Consider the following 22,915-nt stretch of genomic DNA (forward strand, 5'->3'; position numbering starts at 1 on the left):
CCTTCCTCATGGCTCTTAAATAAATTGAAAAGATATTTTAGTAGAAATACGTTTCTAGAGACTATTAGTAGTTTTTTCAATAAATGTTAAAAAGACATTTTTAATAGAAATATAGGGACCATTAGTGCCTCATGTTTTTTCAAAATATTTTTCTAATTATAAATTCTTTTTAAAAAATCATATAATTTTCTAAGTAAGATTTTCTTGCCAAGATGGGTTAGAAAACCATATAGAAAAATTTTGAATAAGTATTTGACAGTTGCTGATATAATACTTTGAGCATGAGGCAATTTTCATAGCAATTTTGTGTTTGACATTTCATGTGATTAAAAATTTGTCGATAAGTATAATAATATATTAGATTAATTATTAATTTTTATTTATTTCCTTAGAAAAGGCAATAAGAGGTCCATTTAATTTTCCTAAGAAAAATTTAAAATATTTCTTGTAATTTTCTAGTAAGTCTGTAATAGTAATAGGATTTTATTTAAAGGATTTATAGTTTTTATTTGGGTGATTGTAAATTAATAGTAATATTTTATTTAATTTTGTTGTGTTAGATTATTGTATGGAGTTTATTTATAATGTTATACAGTGTATGGAGTGTTTAGATTATTTTATGGAGTGTATAAACAATTTCATGAAGTGTTTATGGAATATATAGACAATTTTATGGAGTGTTTATGCAAGTATTATGTATATTGATTATGCCCAATTTTAAGTAGAAGTCATACCAAATTTTATACAAGTATTATATATATAGATTATACTCAATTTTAAGTAGAGGTTATGCTCAATCTTATACACGTATTATATATATAAGTTATGCCCAATTTTATGTAAAATATATGCATAATTTTATATACATTTTATTCGATATATATTTTTTGAAAAGTTTTAAATGTATGTTAAAACTCGAGCTCCGTTCGAACTCGTTGGGCTCAAACTCGATAACAATTTTAGGCTCAAGACGAGACTCAGCTCAAACTTGAACATAAGTAAGTTCGGGCTCAAACTCGGACATAAGCAAGTTCGGGCTCATCTCGGCCCGATACCACCCCTAGCTACCCGCAACAATTATAACCAAAGGCAACCAGTGTGGATCAGTCTTTTGTATTCACAGGCCTAGACTTGGACATTCTACAGAATTCATAATCTTCCGTTTCCGACTACAAATGCTTACAAAGAATTTACAAAAATATCAGAGATAGTAAGTTATGAAAAAAAAACAAAAAAATGAGTTCAGAGATTGCGAAATGGAGAAAATCGACGGGTAAACTGATCATGCAGACCTGTTTCCATTACGATTCCGGCGTTTACAGAATAATAATATTAACGCACACCTTTCATCTCGATAACTAACACAAGACATCTCTAAATACAAAAACATATTTACTCAGTGATTACATCTACGATCTTACATCTTTTAGTGCTCCACCCTTTTCAAGCTCGCTGACCAAGTCTCTCAGCAGTGGAACTTTCATTGCCAATGTCCGGTACAATCTCGAGTATCGGGCTCGAGTCCCATCAGCAGTTCTTGCCATTGCCAACAAACTTATTGCTTCAGGCAGTTGATCAAACACCTGCTTCATCTCCTCCAATGACATCTCAGCAAGGACCGACGGCCTTGGAACAACTCTGATGATTTCACCGCCTTTTGGTTCTTGAACCCTTGCATCTGCTTTGACAACCAGCTCAGATTGGGAGTTGGCTCCACATTTGATGATAAACGGTGATGTCGAACCAGTGTTGAACTGTAACACATTCCACTGTGACACAATCGTCTCCTGCCCACAAGCCAAATCAGAAGAGGCCGATGATAGTTGAGCCTGCCCAGATTGGTCATCCTTTTCAGGAACGGACTGCACAACAAATAGCAGATGATGAACAGAAAAAAAAAAAAAATTCCTCCCAACTTTTTGTGTAGTTCCTAATTTGAAGGTTGTGGTGTTCCACCTCCACATAATGACCAGCAACTAGAGCAACTTTGAAATGAAAGACATTCATCTCCAGTAAAGGAAATAAACAGGTAACATATCCAAATGGTAGTGACCTCAAACATGCCAACAATATCACCCCAACTCTCTAAGAGGAGGCCAATGCAAAAAGAAGGGTTTTTTTTCTTTTTAAATAGAAAAAGCAGATGTAAGCAAGAAGATGACTGCACAAAGGTCAGATATTCACTCAGACACAACGATTTGAAATTCAACCTCAGGAGGGCTAAGTGCTAGTTCCCCAAAGTTTCTATGCATAAAGGGATTGATTTTCATACCTGTACTGCTGTCCTGGCATCAGCAATCAGTCTTTGAGCACACGGATGATCAATATCAAGAAGTGAAGGCATTCTTCCAGAGAGTTCATCTAGAGAAGCAAGTAAGGCTTTCTTCTTGCTTTTGGACAGAAAGTTTTGAGAAGCTTGTCTTGATATATCCTATACAAACAGTGAAGAACATGTTTCTATCTTATATTCAAACTTCAATCACAAAGTAAAACAGATTTATAACTATAAGCAGATTCACAACTATTATTTCTTTGTAGCAAACCAAACCTTGACTTGCTTCAAGATGCCATCAAGAGATATCAATGATGCTAATCGTGCATCTTCAGATGCAGTAGATGGATTTTGGATAGGTGAACCACCTTGTTCTTTTGTCAACAAGGCTATATCACTCCGCATTTGTTGCAGAATCTTGAAAAAAAAACAAAAAGTACCAGATTACTCCCACCACCAGAATTAAAAAAACAATAAAACAATAAGATTACAGTTCATAGATCAAGCGACAACAGTGAGAAGCACATGAATTAAAACATTGAATGGAGTTCATTGTAGTCACTGATGATATGTGACTGTTGTAGAAGTCTATGAACAAACGTTGCTTAAACAATGAGAAGCAAAAGATTTTCAAGAACCCAATCTCACGAACTTGTTCAGAGGTCGGTTAATTCTATTACATGAAACAGTGAATCTATTCATGTTAGAAAAAAAAAAGACAAGTTACATAATGACAGTAGAAAAGAATTAAAGAATTAAGCCACCTGCAAACTCCATCACACAGTTTCAAGAGCAGAGTAAACAAAACAAGTTTTTTTTTTTTTTGAAAAAGATGTATTAATAAAACGAGAGAAATTACAAAATTTGGGGGAGCATGTCCCTTACAACCAGCAATTGTAGGGTGTAAAAAAAAAAAAAAGAGCAGAGTAAAAAAAGAAAGACATGCACTCTACATTTAATAGCTTGTATTTTACAGCCACTAGAGAACTTTTTTGTCTACAATGTACATGTTCACCTAGACATTTCAAGACCATCAAGTCTGATGTACGACCAATTATAAAACATGGAAACAGGAACATGGAACATATGGCCCCAATAGAAAGACAAATCAGTACCTTCCTTCTCTTGTGGTCAACTGATTCAAGTGCAGAACGCAACTTATGCACTTGAGCCAAGTCCTCTGCCTCCTCTGTTGCCAAGGTACCAGCAATATCCTGCAAGGAGCACCAATTTGAACTATTAATTGGCATAAATTGCCTTATGGGAAACACTGGAGAAAGGTGAAATCTACCTTCAGATGTTGTAATTGAGAAGTATAAACCCTCTTGGAATATTCAGACAGAAGCTGCCCTAAAGCATCGGTATTGGGTGGCATGGCAGCACCAAGACCAGCCATCCACCCATCCATTATTGCAGTTGAAAGGAGATCCAACTGTCCAGAGGCACCACCAATCCCATCACCACCAGTAACAGAGAGAAATTCAAAGTTCTCTGCAAGCCAGGATCGGATTTGTCTTTGCAGCTCTCCAGCAGGAGTGTGAACAAACAGAGCAGCAAGAGCCTTGTTTCCTACAGAGAAACTCTTGGCTTCTTCAGTAACTTCCCTCAGCTTCCCCCCAGTCACATGCTGCTTCCATGTCTCCTGTCCAGTAGGAACCACACATATACTAATTATCAGAACACAAACTTTTTTGTTTAAATGAAATAGAAGAACTCAATTAACAAAAACAGTTACAAAGTTTCTGCTCTGGGTGTCAGCCCCTCGTCACCAATCATATAATTTCAGACCACTTAAATCCTTATGGATCATCATTAGATTGCAATATTTGATTCATGGTGAACAGGTGAACCTCATGTCTTAACCAGAGATCGGTAAGGCTCATTGTTTATTTTGGACAACAGAAAAACATGGTCTAGTGCTGAATCTCAATATCAGAAAGCCTCCAATCCTTGGTTATTTCATGGAAGACCAAACCAAAGTAAACGAAGTGGAAAAGAGATAGGTCTTGTAAACAAGCATGCAGGAACAATGGAAACGGAAGTAGGTAGACAGCAATAAGTATGCAAATGAAAATTAAGGTAGCATTTCTACCTCCTCAATCCCCCGAAGCTTCAAAACAATGGATGAAAACTTGGACTTCTTCTCTTGTTTAATGTTCACTTTAAATCCATGAATGTGGTCATCACCGAGAGCATTCCTCCATGAGGGATCATACCTCACCGGTGACCTGCCGGGACTATTGCCCCTACTGGAGCTTCTACTCCGACCATTATTAGCCTTCTCTAGAAAACGTTCGACTGGAGATACCTACAAGCACAGGTAATAGATAAAAACATGACTGACCATCTCCCCTTCGTTAACTAAAATAAGAAGAAATTATCACAAGCAACCCATTATGATAGGAAAAAAACCACAAAGGTTTATTACATTCAAGATTTCATGCATGATCAGATCAGAGGCAATGGGCCCATAGACTGCTTAACCCATCAAAATATAGGAACAGGAAATGAAAAGGAAAAAAAAACTTCAGTTTCCACCCCTCTTCAGATTGGTTCTCTTTGAAATTAATTAAAATGTTATTCAGAAGAACATAAACTCAATAAACAGAGGAAGCAGTGAAGTTTCATTACCTTAATTGATTGAAGTTCTGGCGATCTAGCAAGCAAAGATCTAATATATAAAATTCGAACACGAGAAACAAGCATTGTATCCATTACCCTCCGTGGTTCCATTTTACAGATAAATGTAAAAACAGCATTTCTAATTTCAGCAAGTATTTCATGCTCTCTTGCAGCTCCTGCTTTAATTACTGCAGCCAATACCTGCAATAAATTCAATCCATTTATTTTCAAAGAAATAATATTACTAGACGAGAAGTAAATAATCTCCTTTCACGTCAACACAGGCAAGAGCATCCATAGTTTCTAGAACTAAAAAGAGTACTAAACATAAGTGTTCACTTTAATAAGAAAAATAGAGGAAACCATGACAAGCCTACTCCAATCACAACTCATACTAACTACAGTGAACTGTATGCCTGATAAAATAGCTGCATCAAACAACTCAGAGGTTCTTAACTCAAATATGATTCTTTCTTTAGAAATTTGAAAACTTTCTAGACTCTCTATTTGTATCTAGTTCTAAAGATTGGAAAGAGAAACTCTGATCTTGTTGCTCTTAGTATACAGGTTCTAAAAGCAATTGACTTTTAACATCCATCAATAGTGCTAAAATGTTCACTAGGCCATTTCTGAAATCCAGCAAGGCTCCTGAACTTCAGCAATTAAGTAATTGTTCCACATATCATCAATGCATTCTGCGTTAGGTTCAGGCAAGTTGTAGACGCATGTTTAAGCATATCAGCAGTCTGTGAAAAATATGCATTATATACAAAAGTGGTATTGAAGAACAAATATAGGAGAGTTTGACATGAGCCTCACTAAGCAGTAACTAATATAGCAGAATCTTATAGGAGTCTCATGGGATGATGTCTCACAGAAGTGTTATAGTTAAAAGGCGTTTTAGTTATTTTAGTCCTCTATTTAGGTTCTGTTGTTTAATTATGCAAGGACTTAGATTTAAGAGTCAAACTTTGGGTGTAACCGAGACAAGAGTAGTTTAATTATAATTGGATTCTACTTTTTTATAGTGATTTTTTTTTAGTAAAGGAATCTACTTGTTTCCTCTATTATAGAGGTTCATTGTACTCAAATTATAACAAATTAGTGAAGTATTTCTCTTTTCCAGAATTTAACACGCTATCAAGCGAATTTTATAAGTTGAGTCGGTCAACCTACAGAGATAATGTGATCCTTTTTTTATTTAACTCCTCTAGTAGTTTAGGTTCGTATTCCACCTTTTTCTTCCTTTCTTGTCCCAATACCGTTGTTTCCTTGGTGTTAGTACCTCCATACAAAACTTTTCATATTTCAAATTATATATTAACAGAAATATCTTTGAATTTATTTTCCAACTCAAAAAGAATTTTGATATTTGGAGTTTCCTACAAAGAAAAATTGATATTTGAAACAGCAAAAGTCAAACAACAAGAGAAGTTTGAACAGCAGCAAAAAACTTCAATTTTTTAAACGTTTTATGCCATCAAGAATGAGACTTTATATGGATAATTATACGTCAAAATAAATATGTGTAAGTATGTTTTCTAACCTATCAAACCAATTCTCAATCTGAGTTTTCTACAGGAAGATATCAATGTCATAAGAGTCCATGGTCATGCTGGCCAAAGAAGAAAGAGTACTCGGTTCGGCCAGATTACAGAGTCTGAAATCTATCAAATTCTTTTCTCAAAAGAAGTATATTTCATGAAGAAATGTTATACTTGAAAGAAAATATCGAAGTCCAAAAGGAACAACTTTCATGTCAATCAGATCTATGTGTAAGGAGATATTCTCATTAGAGTTAGCAAGGGTCATGCTACAAAACGAAAAAAATCAAGTCGATCATAACAGATTCAAGAATGAAGCTTTTTATGTCAAATTGGGTATCAAACAAAATTTTTTTGAGTCTAATTTCTGGAGCAACGAACCATTTGTGATTCAGAGCTATATTTTGTGAGATCTCGATATAAGAAGTACCAAAGGTCAATTTTGCCAAAAATCTTTCATTTTCCTGTTCTCTCCTATTACCTCTCCATGTATTGACGTGAATTGAGTTTCCTTTTCTCCTAGAGTCTCAATTTTTTAGACAAATTTCTCTTCTAATCATAGAGTTTTGGTCAGACTTAATCACTTCATAATGTGCTCGTTCAAGGTATGCGATATCCTGCTTGAATGTTGATTTCAATTTTTTGCGTTGTTGTTACTTAGTTGTGTATCTTCCGCGTCGTCATCTCCAAAAATTATCTTCACCTTAAGAAAGTTTCTTTAAGGTCATACTTGGTCAAGTTGATTTCTTAATTTATTTTTACAGTTCTACCGTCACAATCTCCCCTATTTTTTCTTTTAAAAAAAGGTCACATTCTAGATTCGTTTGGAAGTATGAGTATCACATAGTCACCTCCTTTCAATTAAGGTTATTCTTCTTTGGTACTTCTTCAATTTATCATCTTCTATTTTCATCACTTCTTTTTTTTTTTATGAAAGGTGATTTTATTAAGAGAACCAAAAAAAGGAGGAGCTAACTCCTAACAGCAAGAGATTGCAAGGAAGCTACCTTCTTGGCTAAAACATCAGGCACAGAATTTACTAATCTCGGGATGAGAGACCAAAAACAATCAAATAAGTTGACAAATTCCATAATTTCATAAAAAATGGCGCCACGAAGGCACTGAGGAATGCTCACACCAGCCTATCACTACCTTAGAATCTCCCTTGATTAGAATGGGTCCGGTGCAGTAATTGCGGAAAACACATAGCCCATTAAGCAAGCTATGGAGATCAGTCATCGTGGAATCCGCAATACCAAGAGGGCCAGAAAAGGAGACAATCTGGTTCCCAAGAGAGTCACGAATCACTCTACCAAAACCAGCTAAGCCAGGGTTGCCGAAAGAGGATCCATCAAAGTTTAATTTAAGGACACCAACAAGCAGCAGGGTCCACTCAAAATTAACTGGGGGCTTCGAAGAAGTGTGAAGTTGGGCAAGACATCTCCAATTGTCTCTGATGGAAGATCCTGAAAAGGGGGAGAAGGTTTTTCGAGAGTATGCCTAACATCCACCTTGAATTAAGTTTTTTTATTCTTCACACAAGAGGTGTTTTTCGTTTGAACTACCCATAAAATGTTAGATTCTTAGTTGTACCCTAAAATTGGACCATTTTTCTGCCTTTGAAATTGAGTGAAGTGTGTTTCAGACTACGACCTTTTTTACTGGTGTATGGAACTTTGTCGTATGGCTAGGAGTGATTTTCTTTTCCCATATTGTGTTTTGTCCAAGTTGGGTCTTTGTGTCCTTTTCATCCCAACTTGAGGGGGAGAAGAAAATGAAAGAAGTATTTTATTCCTTATGTCATGGTAATTTTATTGTGACCAAGATATTCAAGAAATGGGGGAGAACAAAATATGAAAAATTTGCATCTATGAAGAATTTTTTCAGCAAAAGAAGATTAAAGACCAAAAACCTTTTTCCTTACAAGTAGAAGTTATAAACTCCAACTTGAAGGGGAGAGTTGAAGAGCAGGTATGGGAGTCTTACATGATTCTCACAGAAAGAAGTCTCACAAAGCAGTAACTAATATAGTAGAATCTTACAAGAGTCTCATGGGAGGATGTCTCACAAAAGTGTTATAATTAAAAGAAGTTTTAGTTATTTTAGTCTTCTATTTATATTCAGTTGTTTAATTATGTTAGGACTTATCTCTAAATGTCAAACTTTGGGCATAACGGGACAATGGTTGTTTAATTGTAATTGGATTTTATTTGTTTCCTCTATTATAAGTAGAGGTTCATTGTACTCAAATTACAACAAGCCAGTGAAGTATTTCTCTTTTCCAGAAATTCAACAAGTGGTTAAAACCACACTTAGTAAATGAACGATTTATCTTTGACTATATATAAGGCATCAGTTAGCCTGTATATTGTACCAAAGACTAATTCCAAAGATGGCCAACATTTTCAGCTTAATTACTTTCATATCTGTATATATTTCTCATCCCAGTACAGTCAAATTTATCTCACTCAATTGGAATGATGAGACTGGAAGAAAATTTTGAGTTGACTATACCAAACTTTTCCTTTACCACCGAAAGAATTATCAAAGGATTAAAGAAAAACATTGAATAAGCAAATACCTTATACAGAGTCATTCAAAGGATAAAACGGTCCCACCTCACAAATCTACGTTCACAATAAAATAAACTAAATCTAGAACAACAACAAAAAGCATATAATAAATAATGCAGTCAAGAACTGACCAGCATCAAAAGCTTGTTTGCTCCATCAGCCACAGTAGCAAGACTTTCATACTGATCAGGATCAAAGTCCATCAGTGCAGCTGTCAAATATTCTCCAGCAGGGGTAGATTTCGCTTTCTCCCCACCTGATTTTACAATAGCGTTGGTAGAGTTCTCATTCTGGTCAGGAGGTGATGCCACAGGAACAACATCAAGAGGGCTTCCTTTCACACTTTCACTCCTGCAAGCACAATAAAAACAAAGAACTTAAAAGTTACCAATGAAGAACATATACAAAAAAATCCATAATCAACGTTCAGTCCTTTATACCTGTCTAGCTCTTGAGACTGAAGATTCACCAGTCCTATAGCAGATGGGCTTGATACCTACTCAAATTGTAATACACAAAAAATGTGATTTCAGCACCACTAATAGCGAAGAATAAAGAAGTTGCAGAACAAGTATAGCTCTAAAGGATTAGCAGTTGCACAAGTTCTCTTTGAGGGCTCCAAAAAGAAAATGAACTAAAACGGCACCTTTGGAGAACCAGCTAGGGAAGCTTTCTCAGTCAATCTGTCAAAAAGCTTCTCATTTTCTTCATGAAGTCTCTGAGGAAATAGCAATTCCAATATGTTATGGTCCAAAAGATGAAAAAGCAAAAACATTGGAGTACAAAAACCTCAAAATGAAAATATAAAGCAACCCCACAAGGATTAGTAACATGCAAAGACACAATTAGAAACAATTAACTCATCTTCTTTCCACATGCGCAAAACAGGTAGGATTGTAGAATTGCATTTCCTCTTAAAAAGAATCAACACATACACACTGAGCATAACTAATGACTTAGCCATTAAAGGCATCTGCCAAGTATTTTACCAAAAGAACTGAACAATGCCAAGCCTTTATCATCCTCCTCCAAACCTTATATTATCTTCACCATTCATTGAGAATGACTAATACTAAGGACAACAAGTTTTCTAGGCATCCTCAAAGCAGATTATGCAGTGATGATCATCATCTCCGTGGCCCCTCAAGGTAAAAAAACCAGTGGAAATCAAGGTTTTGAACAAAGTCCACGAAGAAAAAGAAAAACAGCTACAGCCTCAGCATTTGGCAGCTACATTCAAAGAAAGTAGTGACCTCTGCCATTGTCAAGAGTAGGTACAATTCCGTTCAATGTATAAAACAAATTGGCTAAAATGAATTAATTGCTTACCCTTTACCATCCTGCAAAAGATTAAGAGAGCTTTTTTTGCTTCTTCTGTTTGATATTTTGCCCCGCCTTTTTCTTCTCATTAGACTCAATTCTGTTAGGATCTTTAGTATTTTACATTACTGTAAGGGGTAGAATTAGCATCTAATCTAGGGCACGTATGCAAACATCCATTAGATGGGAACGATGAGGTATTTTGGGAATATTTTACATTATAGTTAAGGTTGGGATTGGTAAGAGAATGCAGGTGTATTTTGGGAATATTTTATACTGTAGCTAGGGTTAGGGTTTGTAGGGGGCTTCAGCCTATGTGAGCCCCACTACTAAAGCATTATTCAATACAGCATAACATGAGTAAGGAGGCAGGCAAGTGTTTTATTTTTTTTATGTTTCCACTAAGCATGCCAAGCATCTAATCCTAACCTAGCACTTTCAATTTTTCTCTCTTTTCTCCTAGGCTCTCTCTTTAGCCTAGGGCGAATCTCAAGCTCTTTGAGAGAGTTTCCAAACAAACAAATTCAATTGATACTTCTCTCAAAAGGATAAATAAAAATCAATCCACTAAGTGTATTAAAAGAAAATTACAAGCATCTCAAAACACTGTTTTATTATGTTTAGTGTGAAACTAAAAAATAAAAAATGCAAACAGTTTCTATCAGAGTCATGCATTAGTACATTGATACATGGGTGATTACACAGGCATCTCAAAATCAAAGAGTGGAGAATTCCATCCTACTCATGAAACAATGAAAATTGTAAAAGATATGGCTGACATATAAGATAAGAAATACCTCAATAAGAGCATCTCGTTTTGCAAGTTCTTCTTCAAGCTTCTTCGTAACCAATGAAGAATCCCTGCTATCTGCTGTTGCTGTCGGAGTTGATAGTACCCCATTAGACCCAGACTCAGAGCCAATAGTTGACCTTGTATCACTAGAATGGAGGACTTCATTGAGTTGAAGTTCAACACTCTTAATTTTCGCCTATGTCAAAACAATAACGAGTCCAATATAATCAAAATAAGGCAGCAATTTATATGAGGAAAAAGAGAAAGGACCTAGATAATTCATAAATATATCATGTCCTTTAGGCTAACTTGCAAAGAATCTTCATTGCCCATGGAAGACAAGACCGTATAAGAACTCAAAATGAATTATGAATAGTCTCAGGACCCACAAGAAAGCACAGCAACAACAAACCCATCAGACCTGAGACCAGAATAATGTACAATTCACACAAACTTAAGTTTTACCTGAAGAGCCTGGATGATCAAATCTCGTTCCTGTATCTGCAGTTTCTGATCTTGTTCCAATTTCAAAAGATGAGCAACTTGATTTCTAAGTTGTGCATTTTGCTCTTTCTCCATCTTTTGTTTGTCAGCCAACAATATATTCTCTGACTGCAAAAAACCCAACAAAAACTGAGAAAGAAAATGATGTCTTTAACAGCAAACAGCATGTTGCATCCAACAATAGTAGCCTAGGAATGCCTACCATTACCAATATCCTTTCAATTGCTATTTTCTTTCTTTTTTTGATTTATATCATCATTCTTTAACAAGATGAACCATATAAAAGAGAGAAAAGTTTCCAGATTGGGTAACACCTTCAAACACTAACAATAAAGAGAAAGGACAGAAAGCTCTTAGATGATCCCTGTACCTAATTTTAATCATATCACAGATTGGAAGGCCCATGTATGCTCCTGTGGATTAACAAAGTCTAGGCCAAAACGTACCATATGATAACACTTTACAGTTGAGTATTACAAACAGGAACTGAATTAAACAGTTTACTTAACTACTTCACCCAGGCATGCAAAGACCTTCATGTGAGGCACATATGTTAAACTCTTGCCAGATTTTTATCCTACAAAAATTTAAGAAAAAACAGAATAAATGGATTACGTTAAAAAGACCTTCAAATCAGTTTGCAGTGTGAAAGAAACTTTCCACGCCTTCTGGACTTCACTGAAGAGTAGGACACACTGATCATTGGCATCTTTAAGTGCCTGCTTTAGTCCCAAAATCTCCTGCTTTAGATCATGGATTTCCTTTTCTTTCTCATATAATTCCTTGCGTGAATCATTTGCCTTCAAGACCAACCATGACACATATTAAAGAAACATCCATACTTTCCAACCCAATTTTAGCCTAATTTAAGCAATGTGAGAAGCATTCACCACATCTCTCCACTTTTTAATTGTATCCCGGTTTCCAAGACTAAGTTCAGCATTTCGTGCTCGAGACGCAAAGTTGAGCGAGGACAATGTTTCTTTAACATTTGAAACATTTGGACAGACATGCACAATCAACAAAGTCTTCGCACTACCACCTGCAAAATCAAATAGTCATACAACTTTTTGTGAATGGTACCCATTATCATAGAACTTTTCAACAAAAAGAACAATACTCGTATCAATATTACATTACTAACAATGATAATCTAAATTTACAATATAATTAGAATAATTTGCAAGTAAATCAAGTTCAGATTCTTAATCTCAAAGCAATTCTAGCTATCTTCACATTCGTTTCCAGTCAGAAAGTGACTCAGCACAAGTCAACTCTTTATAGCTTCAATCTCAACCAACCAGATTTAAAGGACATAGCCTCTACCCTCAGCTGCCAGGTAGGCTCCTTTCCCGCATCATACCTGGGCCTCTCGCTGTTCTCCTCAAGGCCAGACAAACTCCTATGGAATCCGGTGCTTGAAAGAATTGAAAGAGATTGTCAACTTGGAAGGGGGACTTCTCTCAAAGGCTGGGCGTCTGACCTCCATCCACTCCTCTATAAGAGCCATCCCATCCTACTACCTCTCATTCCTACATTGTCCAGCGAGTGTGGCTAGAAAATAAAAAAGCTCATGAAGATCAGGAAAGGATCAAAAAGTGGCTTCAAACATCAACTGGTTAAATGGTAAAAGGTGTTAAAGCACAAATAGCAGGGAAGCCTTGGCATAAACCAAGGTGTTGGAAAATCAATCGATGCAGAGACACCATTTGAAAATGTTTGGTGCTGCATAAAATTCGATTAGGTGAGAACAGTTGGTGGTTTGGAGAAGACAACAATGCTCCCCCCTCCAGCAAGAAATTGCTCCAATATTTCCCAAGATCAACTCTTCTTTGCACTTCCAAGTAGGTCAAGACCTCTGTCTGATTCTGGCACAATGTCAGGATTGGCCACCACCCCGATCGAGTAGTTGTTGAAGCAATCAGTGGTGGCAGCAACAACATAAACTGAGATCTAGGATTGCAGAAAGCACTCAGTGATGCTAAAGGTGAAGCCGTGTCGGACCTCATCCATCAACTCAACAGTCTTTACCTCCAAAGAAGCATGGAGGACCTCCTCATCTGGGAGCTTGAAGCTGGCAGGATTTCTCTGTTGTCAACTGTTTTCGACACCTCTCAGGTGATCCCACCGCAGGTGGCAATCTTGCTGCCTGAGCGTGATCCCTATCAGCGCCCCACAAAGTGATGTTTGCTAAAAGGGAAAGTTCTGATGTTGTATAATCTGTGTAAAATTGGAACTCTCCTTTCCAGCCTCACCCACCAACGATGAGTCTATCAACCACATCTTGGTTCTGCGCCCCTGTGCTTGGCATATCTGGATGCAATTCCTCAACCTCTTAGAAATAAACTGTTGCATCCCAAACTCGTAGTCAAGCCTAGTCTCACAAGTCCTCGATTTCTTTCTTCCTAAGCTGGGAAAAATTATTAAGGCATGTGTCACCTACATCCCTTGAATGATATGGCTAGAGAGGAATCAGTGCCGTTTTCAAGGAAAAACTGCACCTCTGTCCTTTTCATACCCAAAGCAACATCAATAACTGGCTTTCCACTCCAAAGGCGTTTTAGCAATTTGAGGCAGGCAATTTCCAAGACAAATGGACGTGGATCACCTCCTTATCAGCCCCGAAGCACACCTGTCTTCAGCATTGGTCCCAATGGAGCAGGCGATGGAGAAGTTTCCAGATCCAGCATTGGAGAGATACTTCTCTCCTTTGCCATGCCTTTAGGTCTGGCAGACCCAAACCTTGCTGAAACTTCAACCCTTGTCCAAGATCTCAAGATTTTCAAAGACATTTCCGTGGCAGCCTAATAGTTGAAGGAGATTCCTAGTTGCCATCAACAGGTGCAGCAAGAAGACCCTGCCCCTTTGGAGATTAAGACCTCATTTCTTTGAAGCTCTTGCTTCAAATGCAATTAATTGGATTCATGTTTTGAAGATCAACCAATGTCTTGGCTGACTCCCTTGCCAGAGCAGGAGTGTCCCCCCAATCACTCATTGTTAGGGACCCCCTCTTTCATGCTCTACAATCTTGTTTGGCCTCTTGGCTCCTTAATAAAATTTGCTCTTTCTCAAAAAAAAAAAAAGGGAAAAATTGTAAGTAAATCAAGTTTACCTGCAGAAGGGATACAAAACACAACTCCACTAAGCACATAGGTGCCAATAGACCTCATTACACCAGATATCTAGAGAATCCAAGCGAATTAATCAGATCAAGACCCTATTTTTTCTTTACTGACAAAAAGATCCTTTTTTGGACCAGAATATTAAGGCTAGATAGATATTTGTTTACCAGATTAGCAAATGAAAGGAGAAAAATTTCGGTACACCACATTTGAGTATGTATTTGAGCTTTTACTTTCACGTAACTAAAGGGTAAGGCTAGTAAGAACCAGTCATGAGTTAATCTCAGTTTATTTTAAATTTTCAAAATTTCATACATACTGCATAAAAAATCCATTCCCCACCTCAAGATTATTCCCAGCCTGTAAAGACTGCCAACTAAAACTAAGTAGAATCAAAAGTAATAAAACATAATCCATGGTCATAAACACAGAATACAACCAACATGGGGATCTGATTGCGATGCATGCAGCACCATATGTATCGTCACAACCACATTGCTACTTAATGAGCACAACTAACATCTTTATTTAGGGATCTGTGGCCAGTCCCATTAATCTCTTACAAAAGTAAAACATCTAGGTTAAGAAAACATGTCTATTAAATAATTTTGAAAAATGTTAACCAAACTAAATAAATAAATAATTACAATACAAATTGTCAACCTACAAAAGGATTCGGTTTGTGAAACATCACGAACATTAATACAGCAACAAAAGAAATTAATAAGATTTCAAGTAATCTGAGGTCCTATCTCTGATATTGTCTTTTGATTTGATCTCCATGCACAAAGTTGCTTGGCCTCGTATTGCAGCAGCGAGTCCTAAGATAGCGGCAAAGTAACAACAAAGATAATTGTTTGCCGTTACTTTCACTAGAAATCCAAAAGAGCTTCAAGCTAATTTGAAGTTTGAGGCATTGGGAGAGATGACGGAGTTACACCAGCATCTAATTGGTGCAAGCTCCATGATGGCTTCAAGGGACTTTTGACAAAGATGTGGTAGGATTTCTACTTACTGCAAGCTTTGTGATAGCTTTAGGGGATTCTGACAGAATTGCAACAAGATTTCTGCTTGTTACAGGTTCTATAAGGATTTTAGAAAAGTTTGAGATTTGGAGGTCCAGTAAATTTCTCCAACACTTTCTCCACTCCAAAAGCCCTCATTTAAGCCTATAAGGAGGCCTCTAATTACAGTGTCATGGGAATGGTTCAATCACCTCACCTTTTTCCCTCCCTTATTTTTTTTCTCTCCCCTTAACTAGCTCCACATGCAAGGAGAGAAAAACACTTGGCAAGACTTTTTCCTCTTCCCATGAGGGTATGATACCTAAGCTCATTTATTTTAAAATAGTGTCACTTCTTTTCTTTAGATGGAGCATTCCAACAACACCACGTATTACTAATATGCCACCTCCTTTGCTTGGGTGGAACTCTCTTACAACGCCATATATCACAATGTGCCACCTCCTTCGCTTAGGTGGCCTTCTCTTTAAATTCAATTTTGATAGTGGCCTATATTGACTTTATTTTGATCGTTAATTGGGCTCAGATATCAACAATCGATCCAAATCTTGGTAAAAAAATTGACTTTGACAATCAACCAACGGTTTGACAAAATCTCTATACCTTGATTGTCAAGAATTTCGAATTTGATCATCGGTCAACTGGTAATCAGGTTCATTCAATCTTGGTCATCGACCGATGTCAATGACCTGGACCTTCGGTAGGAGTTGTATTTTTTTATGATAATTTCTTTGTCTACACAAATAAAGTATCCAATGTGAATTTACAACAATTAAATGTTCTAAGTATACAAAAAAAAACTCTTGGGAACATTTTATCGAAATGTCTATAACTATAAATTCAGAGCAAAGTATAGTCTGATTGCAATCATAAAGGAATAGACTCGGTTGTTAATAAAAGCCATTTTCTCAAAATGTTCATACACAATGTGCTCCTTTTTTGGCTTGATCTGGGACGATTTGCAGTCTAAAGCTGTGCATGAATCAGTATGTACCATTTTCATTTCGTCAATGCAGAATACCCACTTCAAAATTTTCAGAAAGTAAATTAAACATAAAGCGATTAACTGTTAAATGCAGATAGGTTTATTTGTTACCTAAAGAATCAGCAAGCATTTTTGTAAGCCTGGAATTTTCGTAAGGTACAACCTCCTTCTTTGAACTCAAGGAAGCTAATACATCTCCCAATCTATAAAAAAAATAAAAAAAAAGCATTAAAAAAAATAGAGGACGGCAAATAAAAACAAATAGGAGAACAAGGACACCAACATGTGCCTAATCACAGAAAAGGCGAAGAAAAGAAAAAAAATCTCTATTCACCCTTCCTTGCCTTAATGTCAAAAGCACCAATATTGCCAAGTTAATAAACATGACAACTTTAGAGATTACTTACGCAGAAAATGAATTCATCACATGCAGTAAATCGGTTACACGATCACCACTGGCAGTCTCATCAATTAATCCTTCACTTCCAGCCAAGTCCACAAGAGAAAGCTTGCTATATAGGTTCTCGTGAGAGACGGTGTTGCTATAATGGATATGAATTGTAAGGACCCTAAAAGTTCCATACAATCAATATCTAAGAACATTGCTTGATAAGACAATTATTAGATCTCAAACAGAAATAACATACAGAGCCTTTTTTTTTTTCTTTTTGGAAATAATACTGAGTAATACTCATGGACTAAATGTCAGATTTAAGAACATACACATGAGAAACAGTGCATTTCAAACTGTCGATACCCCAATTCTGCAGTACAGATTTTAGTACCCTTGTAAAATCCAAAGGGTTATCAACTTTCTCCTGTACTAGTTCTACAAACAAATCTGGTGGACCCATCCTAGCTTTTGATTGATTATTTCCAGATGGGGAGATCAAATCTCGAACCTATATGCAAGAGCAAAGACAAACCTTTAATGCATTCATCTAAGTACTTTACATGGTTGAAATGAACCAAAAAATTGAGACAAAAAATATCAGCATAAAGACAGAGAGATATAAGTGATAAGACCTGTTCGTTGTAGAGCTCAAATGCAGTGACATAAAAATAAAATCGTGAAGTGGAAGTGCTATCTGAGTTTGACAAATCAAATAGCTCCTCGAAACTCCGTACGTATAATCCACGGTCATGGGTAGAGCCTACCTGAAGAAAGAAAAAGAAACTACAGCAGGTTGAGAGACAGAATAATAGCTATCAGGCTTAGCTAGATACTGTAAGACAGGGTATTTTCCACACAAAACCATGAAATTAAATGTGATCCATGTAATATTGAAAAAGTACTAGGCAGTAAGAGAGAGACCATGGTGTGTGTCTTTCCAGAACGTGATCGTCCATATGCAAATATAGAAACATTATATCCATCCAATGCTGACTGTGCAAATGGTTGAACATTGTTGAAAAGCTCCCCTGCAATATATAAAATTCAGATGTAGGAAACTTACTTTAAGAACATAATAAAAAATCTGGAAATAGCATCCCTATATTCTGCCAACCTTCAAAATGAACACAAACTTCAAAATGACTTTTTCAAAATCAAAGCAGAGCACAATAAAGGCACCTCGATGTTCTCTCACCTTGTCCAACATGAGGCCCATAGACTCGATCAAACTCAAAATCTTTCTTCTGAGCAGTGATAGCATCATCACCAGTCTTTACACGAATAGTGAATTCATCAGGAAACTCAACTACTGATGTGCCCTCATCTTCAAACAATGGCCTTGCACGACAAAACACCTTAATATTGCCTGAAAAGTTCCATCAATTTTTCAAGGATGACATCCAACAATCTGTCATATAAGGTCAAAATATGCATACAACAAAAAAAAATAAAAAATTACCCTTGGCTGTCAACAAGTCATTGAACAACCTTTTCTTCTCATTGATAAGTGGGGAAATTCTGGCCTCAGTTTCAAAAGCAGCCTGATCTGAGACACATACAATTAACAAAACAAGAGTGCTTGTAAGGAAACATATCCTGCCATGCTATAGTAAATTCTTCCACATTATATTAAGCATATCATAATCTTTCTTTTATCCCTAACGACAGAGGGTTGGGCTTCTGGCTCAATGGCCTCATGGGAGGCAGACAAAGGTGGTCTCTAGCGTAAAATTTTGGGTTCAAGTCTCCCTACAGTACAAGGTCCAACAATCAAATAATAATAATAATAATAGTCAAAATAATAAGAAGAAGAATTATAATAACCACATAATAAAAATATTACTTATGAAATGTATAATGCACCTAATTGATTTCAAAACCCAACAAAGTGCTGCAAGCATTCCTCAGTTGAAAACGGAAGCCAAACAAAAATAGTAAGAACATAAAGCCCAAAATTATTTCTAACATGAAATGAAGCAAAACCACTATATAACCATGCATTACCCAGTTTCCTCGCCCTATCTGAAAGAACACCCAAGTAACGCGTAACTCGATCAAGTTTTGCATTAGAGTACTCCTGCAGATCACTAGCTTCCTGTCTCAGCTCCAAGTAGTCTTCTCTTGCAAGCTACAAAGAATAAGAATACAAAATTCATAAATAAACGAAAGAAACTCTCTTTGTGAAAAACAAACAAATATTAAAAGGAGCACCGATACCATGCCATTCAAAATCAAGTTGCTGAGATTATAAATCTTCATACAAACCAATTAATCCATCAATTTAAGAAAAAGGTCAAGATTATCCCATGCCAAAATAGGTTATCCACTGGATCCATATGCTAAAAGAATATCCATCATTTGAGCATCCATCCAAAAGAAACAAATGTGGAGAACTGGGAAGAATAAACAACATATATATATATATATATATATATATATATATATATATAGAGAGAGAGAGAGAGAGAGAGAGAGAGAGAGAGAGAGAGAGAGATAGATCATGGTTCATCCTGGATGAGGACCAATGAAGGGACAAGATTGTCCCAACTAATGATGAAAGAAATGGCATTTGGCAGGACTGTTATTGATACATATATCATTCTCTTTATAAATCAATTCTTCATCTGATCATTCCCACCACAACCTCCCTTTGACAGGTATGTTTTAAAGGATATAATTGTGTGTTCTTCTAGTATTATTGTTGCGTTTTAACATGTCTACCGCCTTCAATTTGCAGGCAGATGACGTTCCAAATGATCCTTTCAACCCCTCAGTCAGAGTTTACTGTCTGCATCTTCCGCCACGTAACAGATGGAGCAGCCAGTAATTCATCATACGCACGTACTCTACTTAACCGTTCTTAACATTTTCTTTCATAGTGCCGATCAAAAATTTGCGTTCTTAGAATTCTAAACAGCCAATCCATGCTTAAGCTTCACCATTCACAATCATCACATTCACTTCTCAGCCAATCATTTTTCCGAGCTCCAACCTATTCCTCCCAACATCAAGTAGTTTGACTGCATTCCATTCCCAAACCTGATCCTAGGACGTGTACAGTCCTAGACAATTTCAAATGACCTCATCCACTAAAAAAAAATATAATCATAAGTCACACAACCAACACACAAAAAATAAAATAAAATAAAAAACTTAAAAAGTGATATATTAAATATAGCTTGCAACTATTTCCAGGAAAAACAATCTCTTCGGAAAAACAGTAACACAAAAACGATTTCGACACGTCATATCCCCGTATCACCTGAAGCAATAAAAAAGAGTACAAAAACCACACCTTAACTTGATCCTTCAACCTCTGAATCTTCACTCCAACAGCATGCCTTGAAACCTCCAAGTGCGGCAATGCAGCTGTGGAAATCGAGTAACGCCGAACCACAGTATGAGGCCTTGGATCCTCCCTCTCTACCGACATCCTCGGTTCGAACCCCGGAATTTCCCAGTTCCACCTACGCTGCTCCGCCATTTGTTCCGCCCCTTCCTCTCCACCCAACCCCGTTGCTACGATCAAAACAACCAGACTCCGAAACGATGCAAAAGCTGCAGAGGAGGGGATTTGGAGAAATGAGAAAAGCGCCAGGCGATTTCCACCATAAGCTTCGTGGAGATTTGGGTTTTTTTTTTTTCTGGATTTGGATTTCCACCATAAAAGCTTTTTTTAATTTATTAAATACTTTAATATTACTTTTCACTCCCGCCCTCTTGTCTTAAATCGGAGACACGCTGCTCTGTTGCCTCTCACATATTTCTGAACTCACCTGTCCCAATTCTTCAAACAACAATTTGAACCAGAAAAATCGACCAACGATGCCAGGATGGCATTGCGTAAATTTGCTGTAAATTCATGTCGTAAAGGATTGAGTTTCATGGTTGCTTTGCTTGGTATCGTTTGATCCAATTCCAGTCCGTCAGCTTTTGCTCGTCCTTTCTGGTCCTGGTTTGACGAAAAGAAAGCGCTTCAATGTGTCCTTTATTTGTGTCCATATATTGGGAGCCTCCCAGTTTGGTGGATAAAATGATTTCCATGGTCCCCGGGCTTTCAAAGTAAGTACTTGGTTAAATCAATGTTTATTGATTGATATCCCTAATTACAGCCTTCTCAGTTTTTGTGGCCTACTTACACTCCAAAGGATTGAGTTAGTTGGTGTTAGCTTGGCAACTTAGGGGGGTTGAGATGGGTTGTGACCATTAGCATCCCACATAGAAATAATTTTTAAACTCCTTCGATATAAAGTACATGGAAAGCTCTTTGGCATAATAGACTCACAATTGTTATTTTTTTGTCAAATGGGTGAGGTTTAACCATTGACATTTGATATAATCCTTGGGTGATTCGCCTTCCTACTCTTATTGCATGTGAACAAACCATAAAACCCAACTTTGTTAATACTTGATAGATTGTAAGATTAGAGATGGTTAATAGGAAGAAAAAAGAGAATATCAAGAGATGCAACCACAAGGAGAGTCGTGGTAGAAAATGCACTCTTGTAATTAGAGGTTAACCTCGACTCATAACTCCTTCATACTTACATATGCTGACCAAAATGCACCATAACTTGTTAGAAAAAAGATAAAAAAATTTATTCTTGAAAACTTTGGTGAAGATACTAGCAAGTTGATTCGGAGAATTGATATAAGGAGTTTTAATTTCTAGCATTCATCTCAGAAGCCAATTTCCCAACTAACCTTTGATATTAAGTATGACTACGTAGAACTTGACTCTGATCTTTATGAAAACAAGTTTCCATGAGAGTATCCACTAGTTCAGCTCCAAGAAATCCAGTTTCTTGTAACAATTTTTATGTATTCCTTTTGTGACAAAATCATCCCTAACTTACATTTAAAAACCTCAATACCCAAAAAAAAAAAATTGTCAAGACTCCCAAATCTTTTATCTAAAAACGACTCTTTAAATGATTGTACACTTTCTATTTTATTTTACAATCATAATTAGTGATTACTATAACAATCACGTAGATAATCAAATTGACTACAACAGACAATCGATGAAGTACAAAAACATAAATATTTACATAATTATGCACAAAGTCAACAACAAACACAATCTTGTTGAATTTCTTGAACCTACGTCCTCGGGTTTTATTTAAGGCCACACATAACCTTCTTTTGTATGCCCACCTTTACTTCTTATCCCTTAGTAACATACCCTAAAGGTTTCACCATATATACATCCTGGTCCATCTCATCATATAGAAAAACAATTTTAATATCTACGCGGGATAATGCCCACCTTTAATTCACAATAAAAAAAACATAAGATTTTTTGTTAAAATAGGACTCACAACTAGTGTCCCACACAAATTGGATGTATCCTTCGGTTTCCAATCTCGCCTTATACTATTTCATAAATTTATTTGGATTATATTAACTATGTTCAACCATCTATATCCCATAACAACTACACACTAGAAGGAGCATAAAGTTCACATGTTTGTCTTAGATTTCAATATATTCCTCTTCCACAATTGTTCTCACTTAAGACACATCACAACATCATGCATTGACTTAAGAATAAATGAACAAGATATAGACATAAAAACATACCAAAAATATAGAGAGAGAAAAAAATCAAATCTTACATATTTTGGTAAAAGGATGACGAGTACACGAACTAAACCTTTTTTTTAAAACAATTGCCAAATCAAGATTCTAAAGAATATTCTCCTCAATCAAATAAGATAAGGACGGAGGAGGAGCAACTACTAGTGGGATTAAAGTTATACAA

The 22,915-nt window shown here is 36.4% G+C and overlaps 1 protein-coding gene across 3 annotated transcripts; it reads right to left on the bottom strand.

The window, feature by feature from the left end:
- Positions 1 to 1,131: 1,131 nt before the first annotated feature.
- LOC137936082 (kinesin-like protein KIN-14L) lies at positions 1,132 to 20,808 on the bottom strand. 3 transcript variants are annotated; one of them, XM_068780619.1, is made up of 23 exons: positions 20,447 to 20,808; positions 19,156 to 19,279; positions 18,611 to 18,697; positions 18,347 to 18,517; positions 18,073 to 18,179; positions 17,784 to 17,915; positions 17,481 to 17,659; positions 17,165 to 17,326; positions 16,869 to 16,960; positions 12,519 to 12,670; positions 12,255 to 12,428; positions 11,590 to 11,736; positions 11,129 to 11,320; positions 9,658 to 9,729; positions 9,452 to 9,507; positions 9,143 to 9,362; positions 4,904 to 5,095; positions 4,365 to 4,580; positions 3,564 to 3,914; positions 3,388 to 3,486; positions 2,549 to 2,689; positions 2,273 to 2,431; positions 1,132 to 1,862 (listed from the first exon to the last, which is right to left on the bottom strand). In XM_068780619.1, the coding sequence occupies exons 1-23, from the start codon at positions 20,633 to 20,635 to the stop codon at positions 1,410 to 1,412; spliced, it is 3,867 nt and encodes a 1,288-aa protein (XP_068636720.1). In that variant the 5' UTR covers positions 20,636 to 20,808; the 3' UTR covers positions 1,132 to 1,409. The 3 variants fall into 3 exon arrangements, with proteins under 3 accessions (XP_068636720.1, XP_068636719.1, XP_068636718.1); XM_068780618.1 differs by having other exon boundaries at positions 4,991 to 5,095; positions 20,447 to 20,722; XM_068780617.1 differs by having other exon boundaries at positions 3,564 to 3,911; positions 20,447 to 20,722.
- Positions 20,809 to 22,915: the final 2,107 nt, after the last annotated feature.

The sequence above is a fragment of the Aristolochia californica genome, unplaced genomic scaffold (assembly GCF_029961685.1).
Source record: "Aristolochia californica isolate CCGP_79_NKW_82.1479 unplaced genomic scaffold, dmAriCali1.0.hap1 SCAF_7, whole genome shotgun sequence".
NCBI classification, from domain to species: Eukaryota; Viridiplantae; Streptophyta; class Magnoliopsida; order Piperales; family Aristolochiaceae; genus Aristolochia; species Aristolochia californica.